General features: G+C 45.1%; 1 protein-coding gene across 2 annotated transcripts; it reads left to right on the top strand.

Moving 5' to 3' along the window:
* Positions 1–58: 58 nt before the first annotated feature.
* ATPAF1 (ATP synthase mitochondrial F1 complex assembly factor 1) lies at positions 59–10,117 on the top strand. Of its 2 annotated transcripts, XM_075508713.1 has the most exons (9): positions 59–281; positions 646–754; positions 1,320–1,370; positions 2,108–2,170; positions 3,595–3,645; positions 5,462–5,509; positions 7,568–7,663; positions 8,250–8,357; positions 9,346–10,117. In XM_075508713.1, exons 1-9 carry the CDS (start codon positions 97–99, stop codon positions 9,538–9,540), a joined length of 906 nt encoding a protein of 301 aa, XP_075364828.1. In that variant the 5' UTR covers positions 59–96; the 3' UTR covers positions 9,541–10,117. The 2 variants fall into 2 exon arrangements, with proteins under 2 accessions (XP_075364828.1, XP_075364829.1); XM_075508714.1 differs by lacking the exon at positions 2,108–2,170.
* The last annotated feature ends 6,615 nt before the right edge of the window (positions 10,118–16,732 follow it).

The following is a 16,732-nucleotide window of genomic DNA, read 5'->3' as shown; positions in this document are numbered from 1 at the left end:
CGGCTCCGGCCGTTTCATTCCGGCGGCGGAACGGCGGGGCGGGGCGGGGCGGCGGGCGGAGCGCTGCGGCGGACGGACCGGGCCGGACCGGGCGCCATGGCGGGGCCGCTGCTGCAGGCCTGGGGGCTGGGGGCGGCCCTGCGGAGCCGCGCCGCGCTCCGCCCGCTGGGGCTGCTGGCCCCGCCGTGCCGGGAGGTGGCGGGGCCGGGGTCCGGCGAGGCGGCGCTGGAGGAGAACCCCTTCTACGGGAAGTACCGACACAAGATCCAGGAGCTGCGGAGGTGCGGGCGGGCCGGGCCCTGAGGGGAAGGAGGGGGGCGGGGGCGGTTTTTGGGGAGAGGGGGTGCTTGGGGAGCGGGGGGTGGCTTTTTTTGAGGGGGGGAGAGGAGGGAGGGCATTTTTGGCTTTGTACCCTAACGAGGAAATTAATTACTTTAGGCCAAATGCTGCCTTGAAATTCACTTACGTTGTTGCCACCAAGTCAGTGAGAGAGGCGTCTCCCAACGTAATCGGCTTGATAAGAGATTGTTTTACTAACAAGAAGTTAAAATTTTAAGTAACATGAATCAGTACCACAGTAAACGTTTTAAAAAGCCAAATGGTGTTAATCACCCAGCACTGTTAATAGTCCTTTTCCCGATTCAGATCCAGTCCAGATGTGTTTGAATCCCGTATGGAAAAAAGAAATGAAGTGAAAAAGCAGCCCGTGGGATATTCCAATCAAGGAGAATTTGTCAGATGCATGGAGGAAAAGGCAAGGCCAATTCTCATTGTAATTCACATATACTAAAGCTATAATGTCATTTATATAGGCTCAGCGTAATGCTACAAACATACAGTGTTCCTGTTAGTAATAAGCCCCAGCATTTCACACTCTGGTGGCTAAAAATATTGTTCTGTATTCCAGCATATTATCTTGCTATTTTTTAGGCTGTAAATTCTGTGCTTCAGGCCTTACTGAAGTGTTTAATTCGTTCCAGATTAGTTTGGCCAGATGGAGTGACACGATCTTGCATTTATCGTTTTTGTAATGAACGGAAGAAAGCTGTTCAATAGTACTGGATCCAAAATGCATAATAGTTTGCTTTAATCCTTTTTGATCTTGAAATTTGTAATTCACATTAAGTTACTTATCTTATCTTATTCTCGTAATCAATATTTTATTTTAATAAAATGCACTGCAGCAATCTCTAAGTATCTTAAGTTTGAGCTCATACTGAGGAGATCTTGTCAGCAGGCATGTTATGTGTGGCAAGGAAGGCAAATAAATGGTATTAAAACATCAGCTATTAAAACTAAAGAAGAGTGTTTTCTTCTAGGCAGAAGGCTTGGGCACAAGGACATCAAAGGGAGGTTTCACAAAAGATAAGGTAAGGGAAGTGAACCTAAGTGTTAGAGAGGACTTGCTGGCAAATCAGGGATGTAGATTAACTTGTACTGCTACCATCAGTGCTTCAGCCAAGAGCTTCTTGAGATAAAACTCATGTTCCTTATACTGCACTTGAGTATAAGATACTGATTTATATTGGGATCACATTCAAGTCTTAAAACTCCCAGCAGTCTGGTGTTGTATTATCCAGTCCTTTCTCTCTTGACATCCCAGAAGTTCCTACTAGTTAGGGAATCTGTACTGAATGCTGACAGTAAAAAACTGAAAGGGTTAAGCTGCCTTTACAGCATGCAAATATATTTCCAGAGACCAGCCAGCAGAGGGACAAGAGAATGGTTTTATTCTTTCACAGTCTTGTATTTTGGCAAACTTTCTGTGTAAATTTGCCAGCAGAGCATGTGTCTGAGATGGCTGAAGGGAAAAGGCTGCAGCTCCTCTTGCAGCTTCAGTGGAGATCTGCAGAACTAGAGCAAAGTGTGTTCTGTGTCCTGACAGAATCTCTTCTATTCTGCCTCAATGTGTGAACCCACTTCTCGCTGTGTTACTGCTTATGATTTACTAGTTTCTTTGGCAATTCAGAGGACTAAGTCACATTGTAAATTGAATTAAGTTCCTCCAGCTTGATTTTGTTCTCTGTAATTGCATCCATTCATTCTGGATTCTCACTTGAATCAGAGAACTGTCATCATGCCAAATTCCTTATGCTATCTCTTGCAGACGCTTGATTCGATTCTTAATGTTGAGATGGTGAAAGAAAAATCAGCGGAGGAGATAAAACAGGTGATGGATTTAAATGGAATAAAGTTTGCTCCACATCTATGCTTAATAGTAATCTACATGTGAGGGAGGAAATTTTACTTAGACTGAAAAAGGAAACATGGCTATGGATGTATATTTATAAAAAGCACATTCACATGCATATCAATAGCAGCAGATAAAGTTTTGTCCATATAGGTAAGTCCACCTAGGATGTACCCACTTGATAAATAATGCATCTGGACTTGATCACTCAAAAACTGTCTCTATTGTAATTTTTATTGTTGCCATTTAATGTGTAGCAGTTGAATTGGCATCAGCAAGCTCCTGTCAGGTTTGAAGCCAGGTAAAGGGAAACTCTAGCAGTAGCTCATGTGGATTATGCTGCCTCTGTTCTGCAGGAATAAAAACAAAGCTTTTGCCATCTTCTATCTTTGCTTGCATTATCTGTCACTCAGGAGTCTCTGTACCCATACTAAAGATGGTTAGGGTAAGGAGGAGGTGGGTGGGTGTGTTTTGTTTGAAGAACAGCGTGAATCAAGTTATTCTCCCTAATACCTGCTTGGCTTTGCACTGTGTTCTCTTTCATCTAGTTACAAGTCACATCTGTTCCACATTGCTGATGTAGCTTGAGTTGGATGTGGTATTTTTTTTCCCTAATCAGACTGTATGCCAAGAAACTTCATGTAGGCATGATCATTTAAGGGGAGCAGCACATATGAAGGAGCCTTCTGACATGACTTAGCAGAATCTAGCTGCTTTCCTGATAGCTTGAGAACATTATAGAAGTGGTTATGTGCTCTGCAGGGGATGGTGTGTGACCAGTTATAGCAGGGAGCACATCTGATAATACATGAGTTTCCTTTGAGTTCCTCTATTTCCGTTTCATTGATTAAACATCTTACTGACAATTCTCATTAGTTATGTAGGACTGGGGAAGAGCAACTGAAAGAGTCCTGGACTCTGGGCTTTTACTTCCGCTTATATATTTATTAAGGACTTTGACCTTTTATGTTGGTATTGCCCTCCTGCTGTGGTGAAGAAAAAGACTGTGAACACAGAGGAGCATTACACAAAGTCTTGTCTTCTGTTGAAAATGTTTTGTATGTTCTTTGTTAAAAAAAAAAACCTCAAACCTCTAGAAATAGTTAGTGCGATTGTTGGGGAAAATGTAAGAAGCACTTCTGATAGCTAGTAAATCTCGATCCACCTCTGAGCCCACTGCTTATTTCTGTTATCTAGTTGAAATCTGTCATTTGGTACAAGTACTCTGGAACCTTAGGAGAAGTGTATTGCATTAGCAGGGAAGTCAGTAAGGCTTGACTGAAAAATGACTTCTCAAAGTGCTTACAAAGGTTAGTTGACAAATGGTGTTCTTTTTAAAGCATTGAATATTACTGCTAGATACTTGATTTCTAACTGTAGCTCTTCTCCTTTGTGTCCTACAGATTTGGAACCAGTATTTTTCTGCAAAAGATACGGTTTATGCTGTTATTCCTGTAAGTGGTTCCCCTGTAGTTATGCACTTGAAAGGCCAATGTGCAAAGCTTTCCTTTCTAACTGTGATTCTGTAGCTTTTAAAAGCAATCATTGAAGGAAAATGAGGTTTCAAGAACAAACTTTCCTTCTGATTGAGTGATCTTATTGCCCCAAAGAAAGGCTTTTGTTTCCAAAAATGTGTATCCCTTTCTCACTTACATCAGTCTCAATAAAGCTAGTACTTTTTTTTTTTCTGCACACCTGGCTTGAATTTCCAGGCATTTTTTTATTACAAGTATCCAGTACTCTTCACAGGGCCTTAGTATCTATTAAGGTAGCATTTGTATTTTCACATCATTTTTTCTCAGAGTTGCTCGTTTCTTTCCCCTCTTCCCTGCAGCACGGACTGCTAACTCAAGTTTAATATGGCAGTGTTAGAGCATTTGGCTAATAACTTGCACGTGGCTAATCACTTATGACTTACTTTCATACATTTAAAATTATTGGCAGCACTGCCTTTCATTGAGATTGCATGGTGCTTCCTGTGATAAGATCGTATTTCTTATTCCTGATAACTTAACCAGATGTTAATTGTTGTTAATCTGCGTTAGGCTGAAGGAGTTTTTTTCGCTTTTGGGATTTCTTTCTATTCTTTGCTTCAGAGTCTCTATGTGATCGTGATCTCTTAAATCTGTTTTTTCACAGCTGGGCACGAACTGTGTGTTCCTTGAGTTCTTGAAACCTCATTTAGATCTGGGGTCTGATTTGCAGTTGTACTTGGCCTTTTGAGCTGCCACTGAAGTGATGGGAGGCTGTGTTCTAAATGTATGAAGTGCTGTATGCTCTGAAAATGGCAATGCGGGATTTGAAGTCAAGCAGCTTTGTGTTTCAGTTTTCCCAACATGTGGATTTGTGAAAATAGTTTGAATTGCACATTTACTGTAGCAGAGGGCCAAAGCCAGGGACTCCAGTTAAGATGGTGTAGGTCTTTCATTAGTGGGGCTGGCACTGTTCTTCTGTTCTCTGGTGCACTGTTTTCGAGGAGCTTTGGAAGCTTTTAAAGCTTTAATGCAAACCAGATCCTAGGCTCATTAGGAAGTAGTTCATGGTGTCATCGGGGGAAGAAATGATGTCTTTTGCCAGCAGCTTTTTGTTGGCTGGAAGAAAGGCCTTGCATAATTCTCGAGTGCTCAAAAGCACACCCAGAGGAATTTCATGTTGATGAATGGCATATGTTTTCTTTCATGAACACCTTAGAGTGGGTATTAATATATGGTGCTGGGAAGAGAAGAGCAGGCAAAAGATTTGGGGAACACACAGGACACGTGAATGAGATTGCCAGGTTTCATCAGGGATGATCAAATATGTTTGTAGTTTTAATATAAACCTAAGCAGTAAGTATGTTATTTGAGTAAATATCTAGGCTGCATTTTAATACTGAAGACCAGATGGCTGTGATGTAAAATCTACAATTTGGGGCCAGGGATATGTTGTCTTGCTTAACTGTTGACACTGCATGATGCAGTGGAGTTATTACTGAAAGAGGACATAATGTAAGCCTAAAGCGTGGGCCCCCCACCTCCAAGGAATAAAGCTTTGGATCCAAGGAGTTTGCTGCTGCATCTTAGAGACAGCATTGTTAAAATGGGATACTGATGACATTTAGGTAACTAAGAACTAAATACAGTTTTCTACGCACTCATCATTAGCCATTCCCGCAGTGGGACCTTCTGTAGGTGGAAGTTATACCCTGTAAAGGTTAATGAGATGATTCTGAATAACTGTGCATCCATGTTTGTGTTATGAAAATGAATTTCTCTTTCTCCTTCCTCAAAGGCAGAGAAGTTTGATTTAACATGGAAGAGAGCCCAGAAATGTCCATCGGTAGGTATGGCAGGGACTCGCAATGTGTGGATGTATAGCTGTAACGCATTTCTCCTCTCTAAAGCCTAACTCATAAACTTTTGACCCTCCTGTATTCAGACTCACTGTATCAGCTCTATTAGGAAAATCCAGGTGTTAAAATACTTGTCTTAGTGTTCAGATAAAAGCAGTGGCTATTCATATGTATTAAACAGTTTGATCTAGGTATCAGATATCTAGATAAAAGAGATGTAAGGTTTAGTAATGACAGCACAGAATCTCCCAGGGAATGGATTTAGCTACATGCCTCTGGTTTCCATTAATTGATGTCTTGTGGTTAAATCTCTTCCATGTAGTGTTGTGAAGAGCCAAGCCTCGTAGGCCAGCTTCATTGATGTTCCTGCATATCTTTCCTTATTGCTTAAAGCATCCTTGCTTTAACCTGGAGGAACTGTTGTTAGCTGTAGCTATGTGTCACTGTGGCATTACATTCCATGTACATGGAGAAAGTGAATTCTCTTGTCTTATGGTTGGTGTGGATTGCTTCTCTTTCTTTTTATGTTTGTTCACTGGCAGTGAAGATAGGCAGGAGTATCTGAAAGGGCAAGAAATCAGTATGTTGGGGTTCTGTCCACAGAACAAGCTGAACCTTCTCATCTATTAGCTTTGTGTTTCCTGATCATAAATGTGCATAGCCATGCCTTCTTCATGACACTGGTGATCTGTGATAGGTAGATATTGATAAGCGAATATGAGCTATTTGCGTGGAAGCCAAACTGGGCAGGCAGTATGCTGTGTAAACAAGGCACCTCTGTCTCTATGGCAGTGTGAGTTGTCAAAAAAGACTATATGGCACTGCAGAATTGAGTAGCGTAAGTTCTGTTGCAGGACATCGTAATTCAACAGCTGTGACAAGGGAAGGAAGCAGGGAATTGGGTGTAGTTAAACCCTTTACTACAGATACAGAGTAAATACTCTGTGGGTTGTGTCTTAGGTGTATGCCAGCATGACAAAGCATAAAATACTGAGAATGCTTAATATGCTTATTTCAGAAATGAGTGGATTCCCAAGATTCGGGTTCACTGTTTCTCATGTGGGCTGGTGGGTATCTTGTAAGCTTCAATTAGAAGATTCCTGTGTGAATGAGCAGGTTGTTACTTTGAAGAAGTTAAACTGCGAAAGAGCAGAACAGCTAACAAGATAAAGAATATATTCTGCAGTTTCGTACCACATGCTGCTGGGTTAGTATTGTTTTCTGTTGAAAGTAATGTGTTTTTACAGTAATTTGTGCACCGAAGCATGGACTTTGTGCAAATTTCACTGTGCTGAGACAGAAACCAAATGCTTCACTCCTTTATGAAAACAAAGTAGCTAGACTTCGCTACGTTGAGTGCTGTTGTAGATCTGAATGGGAGACAGTACTGGATTGATGGATTGGTCATGTATATTTCACTTGCCAAGAGCAAGATCAAATATATCTGACTTCCTGAGCTACTCGGAGCTTGGAAAGTTATTTATAGCTTTAAGTGTGTTTCTGTACAGTGCATTGGCGTTTAGTCAGGTATCCTGCTTGTTTTTCTGCTCCCATCTTGTCCTTTCTCTTGGTGTGGGAAAATGAGTAAGTCCCTAGCCTATGGAGCCGAATAGACTGTAAATCTCTAGAGAGAAAATACTTGCTGCCTGTTCTGGGACAGTTGGTGAAATTACAGGATTAAAAACTCCGAATGCTACTTATCTTGTATTTGACCATTTCTGCTGTTAGTTTTCTAGACATGAACAAAAAGGTCAGAGTCTGAATGTTCTCCACTGCCCTTTCTTTTCCCTTGTCTGTCTCGTATAATACTGATAAAAATATGTGCCAACATATTTGTTAATGAAATAATACTGATAAGGTAATGCTGGTGTATTGTCTGCTTTGAAGTCTGGTTCCTGCTGTCCTTTCACTCCTGGTGGGGCAAAGAAACCCGTTTTTTTGTTGTGGTTCTCTTGCTAAAGCTTTTATGCTGGAGGCCAGTATGACATGGGCATCATTTTGTTTTATGAAAGGGAGAATTGTTTTTTTTAATCATTTCTCTGCAGTTTCTATATGCTTTGCCAAGAAAAGAAGGCTATGAGTTCTTTGTGGGGCAGTGGTCAGGAACAGAATTGCACTTCACATCCCTAATAAACATTCAGGTGAGTGGTTGAAATAAAAAGTCCAAAAATGGCTTAGGATCCAGAAATATATAATATCAGCATATTACAGTATATAATATTTGCTAAGTATTTTAATGAACAGGTTGTCTAGCTTAACTTGATTTATCAGGGAAAAACTGCTATTAATTATGGGTAAATTAGTAAATTAATTACAGGTAAATTAGTAAATTTATGGGTATTAAGTGTCTCTTTAATCTAAAGGAGAAATAGGTAGAAGTCAAATAGTCTCAAAATAGAAGAAGAGCCAAACTTTTTAGAACTGTTTGCGCAAACTACTTAAAATACCAGTAGATGCTATGAAATTCAATGTCTTTCTGCAAATTGCGGGTTATTTTAAATGCAAAATGATCTTTAGTCAAGAAAAAACCCAACCTAACTCTGCAAATCCCTTGTTTTCTCTAAATACTGGGAATAATGAATTTTTAATTAGAACTGACGCTTAAGCCTTGAAAAATGACTGTCTCCATAACAGTTAATACTCAAAAGTTTTCTAATCAAGCCTCAAAATCTGCAACAGAGCTGGAGTTCTTTATGGGATACTGACAGGTTTCTTTATCTCGTTCAGACCCAAGGTGAAACTGCTCCTAGCCAGTTGGTCTTGTACCATTATCCTGAGCTGCAGAAGGAAAAAGGGATAGTACTAATGACAGCAGAAATGGACTCAAAGTTCTTGGTAAGAGAATCAGAGAAATCTGTTCATTGGCTTCCTTCATTTTATGCTGCAACTCCTCCTATAATTTTGAATTAAAACCAAATTGAAGTCAAGTCTTTAAAAGATGCTTTCCCAAAGAGTGATCTTACTGGATTTCTTTAGCCTAGTCTACTTAGTACTAGGGAAAGCTAGAAGGAAGTCATCGGTCTTTGGCTATCTGGTGACTTCAGCTCATACATTCTTTTTTTTTTTTTTTCCTCTTTTTTTCTTACTCTGGGTATTATAGTTTATTGCTGTTAAAAAAAAAAAAAAGCTTCTGTTTTTCTTGCTAATGGAAGCAAATTTAAATGAAAGCTGTTGCTACCTGCCAACAAGTTAAAACAGTGAAGCTTAATACTGCTCATCAAATCAGGAAACTTCCAGAGCTTTGTGTTAGGTTTCTGCATGCCTTTGCTCTTTTCCCTGTGTGTGGGTGTGCTGTTATTTGCATATCTGCAATAGTACGGTGCTAGGACTAACAGCACTAGGGATTATACTGGTGTAACAAGACAACTAAAGCATCCCACCTCTGACTGACCTACTTATACCAGTCCTGAAACTATGTGCAGAGGAGTCATTGGTAATGCATTTGCACTGTTGTATCTCAGAGTACACAACCAATTTTTGCAAACGGGTCAACCGTAAGAAGGGAAGGATGAGACTTTGGTGCATTTCCAGTGCCTTAGAGGGGGCAGGGATCATGAAAGACATCTTTGACCTCTGAGGCGTACGCTCAGCAGGAGAGCAGTTTGTAGGCACTGTGCTGAAGTGTGTAAGTAGGTCAGGAACAAGAGGGAGGTGGCTTGTTAAGAGATTTGCAAACTAAGAGATTTGCAAAACTAAGGTGACTTGGTATGGAGTCGTTTGATGAGTAGGACTGCAGCCGTTCAGCTGCTGAAGAGTCTCTTTCAATGGGATACTCAGATACAACAAAACCAGATGGTAACAAATTCTTTGTTTTAACTGGCAGGTGGTCCATGAAGCACAGTGCTTGGCGAATCAGGTGCAGCTTTTCTATGCGACGGATCGTTCAGAGACCTACGAATTAGTGGAGACCTTCAACCACAGATCTAGTGAATTTAAATACATGTCAGTTATAGCAGAGCTTGAGCAAAGCGGACTTGGACGAGAACTGAGACCTGGTCAGGTTTCTGACAAGTCGTAGATCCTGACCTGTGGGTGAAGCAAGCCAGCAGCAGGCAGGGGGTTTCCTAGATGGGGTGGTCCTGTTTCTTTTGTTTTATGAATTTGATTTGGCTACAGAAAGGATCTGGAGATGTCCTTGGGAGTGTGTGATAGTCAAGCCTGTCTGGCACTGATGCAAGATGAGGACTTGGGCCATTTGAATGACAATAACTCATTGCCAAAATGGAGCCCTGTACTTCAGTAACTTCATCAGAACGAGCCATTTTCCCATCCTGTAACTTACTGCTGCATGTTCTATTTGTGAAATGTGAAATAAAATGACAGAAGGGGAGCTATGTAATGGACTATATTGACATCAGGAGACAGATAACAATCAATGTTTCTTCTCAGTAAATGCATTTTAAATGCCCTCCACCATTATAATTGCATGGTCCAGTGCTTTTTAATTGTGGAATTTATACAGGCTTGTCCATCAAGAAAAGAGAATAGGACCAATGGTCAAAAACAGACTTCCCTTTGTTACTTTTGTGTGGTTCCTTACACAGACGTATACTGTGGCCTGTGTTTTTTCTCAGGATTAAAAAAGAGTGACTAGATTTGTTCTGGGAATTTTGTGCTTCTTAATTGATATATTAATTTTATCCTGTTGCTGTGTTTCTGTCTTAGATGTTTTTCTTGAGGAGTAGGATATTATAAACATGGGTTTATTTTTGTATATTTTTGAATAGCGTAGAGGAATTACTGCATGCTTTAGAGAATTAATTTTTCTCAGACTGGCAGCTAGTCAGGTAACTCTACAAATGGTATTTGGAGTGACAAAAAATAGCTCTTGTTCCCATTTCAGGCAAGCCGCTATCTCCAATAAAAGCAAGATGGAATTGCATAGTAACAGAGCTAGAGCCACCAACTGGTTTCTCAATTGCTAAGTGACAATGCATGAAAAAATGCACTGGTGTGAATATGCACAGCAGCTTTAACATGGCCGTGTTAGTAAGAATCTGGGTTTTAAGGATGACAGGTGGTTTCATTTTTTAAACCTGCCTTCAACAAAAGAATCCCAAAGCATTCGTGCTTTCAGCTTCTCTTGTTTTCATTCCCAGCAGAGGCAGCCAGTGCATCTGCAGACAAGGGCATACTGCAGCAGGGCTAAGTCATGTGCAGCCTGTGCACGGATTACCAGCACACCACCACTGCACAGGTACACAAGTAAACACAAGACAGCCAGGAGCTTCCCAGGAGCAACGCTGAAATATTTCCCATATCCACATCAAATCCCTGGCACTAACTTGCTCTTAGCACTAATTATCCATTATGTCCAGGCCACATTGCATCTTCCATCAGCCTGCTGAAGCTGGAAAGCGTTCCCTTCTGTGCCAAAGAAATGGAGGCAAGAAGAATATGCAACTTGTCTCTCTGTTAGAGGAAGACCAATTTTTTGCGCAGGGCCGGTGACAGATTTTTCTGTGCTAACCTTAACTGTGACCTGATATGGAGGTTTGATTAGTTATAAAGGGATCTTACACAATCTGTTTGCTAATGGAATTGTAGGATCCTGTTGCTGATATACTCGCTGTCACTCCGTACTTTCTCAGCCCATTCTTTGGACATGAACAGTGTTCAGCTAAGCACTAAAGGTAGGTAGTAAGGTTTTATTGTTGGGGTCTATTTTAGCAGTGACTCGTATACGTTGGGTGTGAACTCCTGTCCATTCAGGGAATTATAAGATGTTTCTAGAAGAGGCACATCATCTTCTGGGGCTCTGCTGCAAGAAGATGGTCTTGCTCCCTGGTAATGTTGTCTTTTTGTTTCTGATTGCGTTGGGTCTGTGAGTGTGTGCATAGCAGGGGAATAATCAGAGGAGGTGTGGACAGGGCTGTTATAATCTGAACAGCAAATCACCTTTAATAAAGAGCCTTTCTGCTTCTATTTTGTAGCATTTGTGTTCCATTTATCATTTTCCCTTACTTGAAATAAGGGGAGTTTTGATTCATTATTCACTTCCTGCTTTGAAGAAGTCAAAGTTGCTGTATTCATTTTTAATATAGCTATAATATAACATCCCTGGGTGAGTAACGGCCAACAGGAGTGAAATTCAAGGCTTCCAAATCTACACCTGAGCCTCCTCCTGAGCTTAAAAGACCAAAGTCTCTAGTAAAGGCTGTAGCAGTCACTACCTGTAACTTTGAGTGTTTGTTTTATTTTTCAATCCATCATGTGATTAATGCCAAGCTAAGAACTTCTCCAAGGGTTTAAGACAGACAGAAATGGCAAAGTCAAGAAAAGGAAGCATTTCTTGCATTGCATGCATTGGAAACTTTTTTGAATAAGACCCAAACTGAAAAGGCCAAGTTGATTGTACCGCATGCAGCCATTTTGCAAGAGACTGCATTTTCTGGCCCTGGCAGAGGTGGAATGGACTGATGGAGGGAGCAAGGGCTTTTTTCTGCAGGTGTATTCATGTGCCTTGCAGTGCACGCCATAACACGTTAACCCTTGTGTCAGGGTGAGACCACTTGGCACAGAAATTACTGACTTGGTGTTGGTGCTCTGGTGCTGTACTGCGTCTCCCCGAGGAGCAAAGAGCTGGCTAGACTTGTATGTGCATGTGTGTGTGCAATGGCAGGGAGATAGCAGAGGGCTTACAAAGCTGGAAGTTGCACACCCTCCTGGGACGTATTCCCAGATCTGCTGCTGAGGACGGGGTTTACTGCAGCCCTGGAAACTGTTACCGCTGTGTTTTCTCCAGGAAGCCAGTCCAATGGACTGTGCCACTGAGATGCTGTTGTGAGCAGGGAAGCTTCAGACGGCTATTTCCTACTGTATTCTTGTATGGTCTGTATATAATCTGTATTACAGATTATAATCTGTGTTCCTACAGATTATAACATCATGTAGGAATACAGATTATAACAGCAGATGGCCCTGTAGTCTGAGATGCTGCACCATCAGAGCATCTTGGTCATGGACAACAGAGTTGGTTTAATATTCGGTGGCCCAGTTGTAGGGTGCAAGTTTGACAGGGTGTGGATAAGCTCCCTAATTTGTAAATGGAAAAGTGGAAACTCTTAGTCCTTTTGGAAATGTGTGTGCTAATCTGGGTGCTTGTGCTACAGTTAGGATTTGAGCAGCACAGCCTAGGATCTGCGCTGACTGCTGCTGTGGTGGTGATGAGGCCGAAACTGGGATCAAGACCTGTAATAAAAAGGTCTTAGAGAAACTTGGCCTGATCCTCCATCCCACTAAAAGCAACTCATCTGACGAACTGGCCCCACAAACCATCCTTGCTGCAGAAAGAGGCTAGTGGTGTTTCGTGGCCGTGTGGCTTCTCTGGTGCCCGGCGTGCACTTGTGCATGAACCGCGCTGCCGGCTGCCTGGCGTAGCCTCGGCATGTTTGTAAGACACTTGATGCACTTAGGATCCGTGTTGAGCCTAAGAGCTGGTGCAAACAACGCTGTTAGTCTTGGCGTGGGGAGAGAAGGTAACTGTGAGGCTTACGTGCTGTACAGCCACTAGAGGGAAGGTTTGTCTCCTTAGGCTGAGCTACCAGCACACCCACAGCTTGCATGAGCCTGTCCGCTCAGCTTTGTGAAGGCAAGGTGAGTTTTGTGCTAAAAAACATTTAGATGCCCAGGCTGCTCCTATATGGTCGGTACTGTGGTGGGCTGCACTGAGATTGAGCAGCAGTTCCCCTAGCCTGGTGTCCTAGATCCTAGATGAGCTGCCTTGGGGAGGGCAAACATCCTGCAATAATTTTCCAGGTCGCTTTGCTGATTTCCGGCCATTTGTGGGCCAGGGTCTTCGCAGCTGAACCAGGTGCTGCAGGAGCCACCTCCTTCCCTCTGTGCTGCCTGCCGTCTGCCTCCGGCTGGAGGAAAGCCCAGGGCCAGGGATGTGGCAGCAGTTCCTGCTAGGAGCTGTGGAGCAAGTTTTGCAGCCAGAGGCTCTTGTTAGCGGAGTCTCAAAACCCGGTCTGCCCACCCACCCCTTTCGCCCCGGGGAGATGTACCCCCACGTCAGCAGGAAACGCGGGAGCCCGTCCTGCTCCCCGGGGAGACAGCCTGGCTTGTGAAGGGCGGCTGTCGCAGCACTCGAGGAAGTGCAGATTGAAGGATGATGTTCTTACACTGGCTTAAAATGCTGACTCCAGTCCTTTTTCATCTGTGCCTGTTTTTTTCCGTGTGCCTTAGAAAACGGCGAGACTCCAGTCCCCCCTGATCCGTGGCTGAGGAAGTTCCCACTCCCTGTCTGAGTTTGCGCAGGACTTGGTGGAGTGGGGAGGGGGAACTGGCTGTTCCTGATGCTGCACAGCCGAGGCAAACTTTGCTGGGCATGTCCTTTGCCTCTCTGGGAACAGCTGGAGCAAACCCACTTCTCCCTTTTGCTGTGTCTTGTGGTCTCCGCAGGCATGCAGAGCCTTCAAACCCTGCCTGGGACGAAGCATCTCCCTGTCCGATGGGGTGCAGGGCATCGTGTGGCTGGGGAGAGCCTGGCCCGGCCCCACAGCTGTTGGGGGGCTCACTGCACCCCCACCCCCCGGTGCAGCTGTGTCGTGCCGAGCCGTGCGAAGCCACGTTGCTGTTGGGCCTCTTTCCATGACTGTCCGCAAGGTCTGATGGAGCCGTCCAGTGCTCCGGGCTCGCTTCCTTCCCTGCTTCCTTCCCCCCGGATAAATTCAGCCATGCACCTGCCTTCAGGAGCGGGGCCAACCTCCCTCTTCCTTCCTCCGGGGCCGACAAATGCCCTCTTCACAATAACACATCCCTCCTGCCCCTCCAAACTTTTCCTCTCTCCCACATGACTCCTGCGCTCCCTCCCCACAGCTGGGACCCCGGCTGGCTCTGCGACCGTGGGCTCTCTGCTCTGCGAGGTTTCCAAAACCCAAAGCCTCGTGCGAGGGGGTAACTCCCTGACGGGGAGGTGCTGCTCACCCCTGCGAACTTGCGGGGCTGCAGCTGATGCAACTTCAGCCCTTGTGCTGTTTTCCTTTGGCTCCAGACCGGTGAGGGTGGGAGGACCCCATCTTGCCTCTAAGTATTTTGGCTCCATCTCTCCTGGATGTAAATCCTGGCTGTGAGTTCCCTCTGGGATCTTTGCTATATGGCCAAGCCCCCTCAGTTTTGGATTTGTGCTCATTTTTTGCTGGGATTTCAGTTGAAAGTTTCCTCCTGGCTTGGCATTGCCTGTCAGGAGTTACATCTGCTCTGCAGACCTCTGCCTCCTGCTCACAAGGTCTAAGGCTGCTTTGTGGTTTCCTGCATCCCTCGGGGATGAGCGTGGACACTGGTGCCTGCCTGGTCCCGGGAGTGGAGAACGGCAGCGTTGCTCAGCCCTCACCGGGACTCGGGCCAGCTGCGATGTGCAAGCAGGGAGCATCCAGCGTCGGGGACGCTCCCCCAGGTGCCGAAAAAAGACTTTGTAGAGCTGCTGCTGCCTGAAGGGTGCAGTGCCATCATCCAGCTCCTTCAGTATTTGTGGATGGTCCTTGGTGGTCCTCCATGGATCATCAGGTGCAAGGACATCTGCATGTCCAATTTATTTAATCCCTTCACCAGTGGCCAGGAGGAGCCTGCTGTTCTCCTTGGGCCGGATCCTGGTTTTAGGGGTGTTATTTCGGCCTGACACCATCTGCAATGATCGCGATCGATTCGCTCAGGAGTGGGGCCAGGCTGATGTGGAAAGGCTCTGCCTCCGTAAAGCAGCCTGCAGGTCCTGGGGAGGATGTGGACACAGAGCCGGGCTTTCGGGGCTATGGCTGTTGGACTGAATTAGCTGATGATCGTGGTTGGAAGCAGCCAGACAGACGAATTCGTCAGCTTGTGCTTCCCTCCTGCCCCAGGAGCTGAGCGTGCAGGGCACTTTGCCTCCAGGTTTTACCTTTTCTGCAGAAACATGCTGCAGGTGTGAGGCATCTCAGCCATCTCGTGTTGCAATGGGTGCCAAACACCGGTGAATCCTGCGTGTCCTCAGTGTGTCCTTCTCCCACCACCTGGCTCATGACCTGCCCTTCAGCCACGTCCCAGACGGGGACAGGCAGGAAAGCAAGGGGCTGCTGGGGTGTGCAAACCCCGATTCCCTCTGGCTCCGGCCGAAAGCAATCTTCTAGGGGCTGCTGCCTGATGCTACGGGCCCTTTGATGTCTTCTTTGCTCCTAATAAGATGCTGCTGCAGGTGACAAATAGTTTTGATTGCACCTGCACAAAACCAGCACCGTGCTGGGCCTTGCACCAGCACAGAGCGAGGGAGGAAAGGAGAGCAGATGCCTTGTAGGGCCCAGGTTGAGCTCCCTTGTGGCCTTCTGCTCTGGGAGGCTGCTGGATAATCGAGGGTGTTTGCCATCACCGGGCCCGTAACTTTATTTTTAAAGACTGTCTCTGAACATCGTGCCTCAAGGGCAAACCCTGGCATCCCCTTGAGATGCCCCGTTATGGGGGAAGGAGTCCAGATCCTGCAGAGATGCCTGCTACTGAATGCACAGTCTGCATGGGGGCAAGAAGGTAAATCCACGGCTGCAGCAGCAGGGGAAGCCAGGCGGGGTTCAGGGAGACAAACCCTCATCCTAAACCCTCCTGTTTCATGCAAATGTACCCAGCAGCCGGATCCTCCTGCAGTCTCAGGCTGCTGGGTTTGTGGTTTCCTTTCTCACACTCCTGCTGCTCCTTAGTCCCGCCTCACCCTGCGCCCCAGTCCACAGCTTGCCCCATCACCTGCAAATGCCTGGCTGAACCTGAGTTTAACACACATTTAAGCAAAGCCTAGAAACGTTTCCCTTGCTAGAGCTGTCCCGGTGCCAAACGATTTGCAGACGTTTCCAGCAATGCTAGCATCTCATCTCGCCGTGGCTGACCCGGGCTGCTCCCCTGGGAAAGACGTGCTGCCATGCCAGGAAGGGGACCGTGTGCCAGGGCCATGCTGCTGTCTCCCACCCCACTGCAACACCCATAAACATCACAGGTGGGGTGTTCCACGAGTTTTAAATCCCCACCCAGGAGTCTGACCCCGAAGCAGAGTCCCGGCCCGCGCTGAGCCATCCCACGCTGGCTGGCCGCTCCTCTCGGCGCCGAGCGTGCTGGCGCAGGCTTGCTTTCACCGAGCAGTATTTAAATACCTCAACACGCTTCGGAACTCACCCCACCTCCGAGACCAGCAGAAAGTAAGTCTGCTCTGTGCAACGAAAGTTTTTCTGGGGTTTTTTTTTTTTTTTCTTTTCTTT

Source organism: Mycteria americana, chromosome 7 (genome assembly GCF_035582795.1).
Source record: "Mycteria americana isolate JAX WOST 10 ecotype Jacksonville Zoo and Gardens chromosome 7, USCA_MyAme_1.0, whole genome shotgun sequence".
In the NCBI taxonomy this organism is placed as follows: Eukaryota; Metazoa; Chordata; class Aves; order Ciconiiformes; family Ciconiidae; genus Mycteria; species Mycteria americana.
Note: the sequence above shows the minus strand (reverse complement) of the source record. Positions and strands in the feature narration are given on the sequence as shown.

What these genes read in the sequence shown, in the direction of transcription:
- ATPAF1 (XM_075508713.1), top strand. Translation starts at nt 97, where the DNA reads ATGGCGGGGCCGCTGCTGCAGGCCTGGGGGCTGGGGGCGGCCCTGCGG. An exon ending in GAGGTTTCACAAAAGATAAG is followed by an intron (nt 1,371 to 2,107) that starts GTAAGGGAAGTG and finishes TATCTCTTGCAG; the next exon opens with ACGCTTGATTCGATTCTTAA. An exon ending in CAGCGGAGGAGATAAAACAG is followed by an intron (nt 2,171 to 3,594) that starts GTGATGGATTTA and finishes TGTGTCCTACAG; the next exon opens with ATTTGGAACCAGTATTTTTC.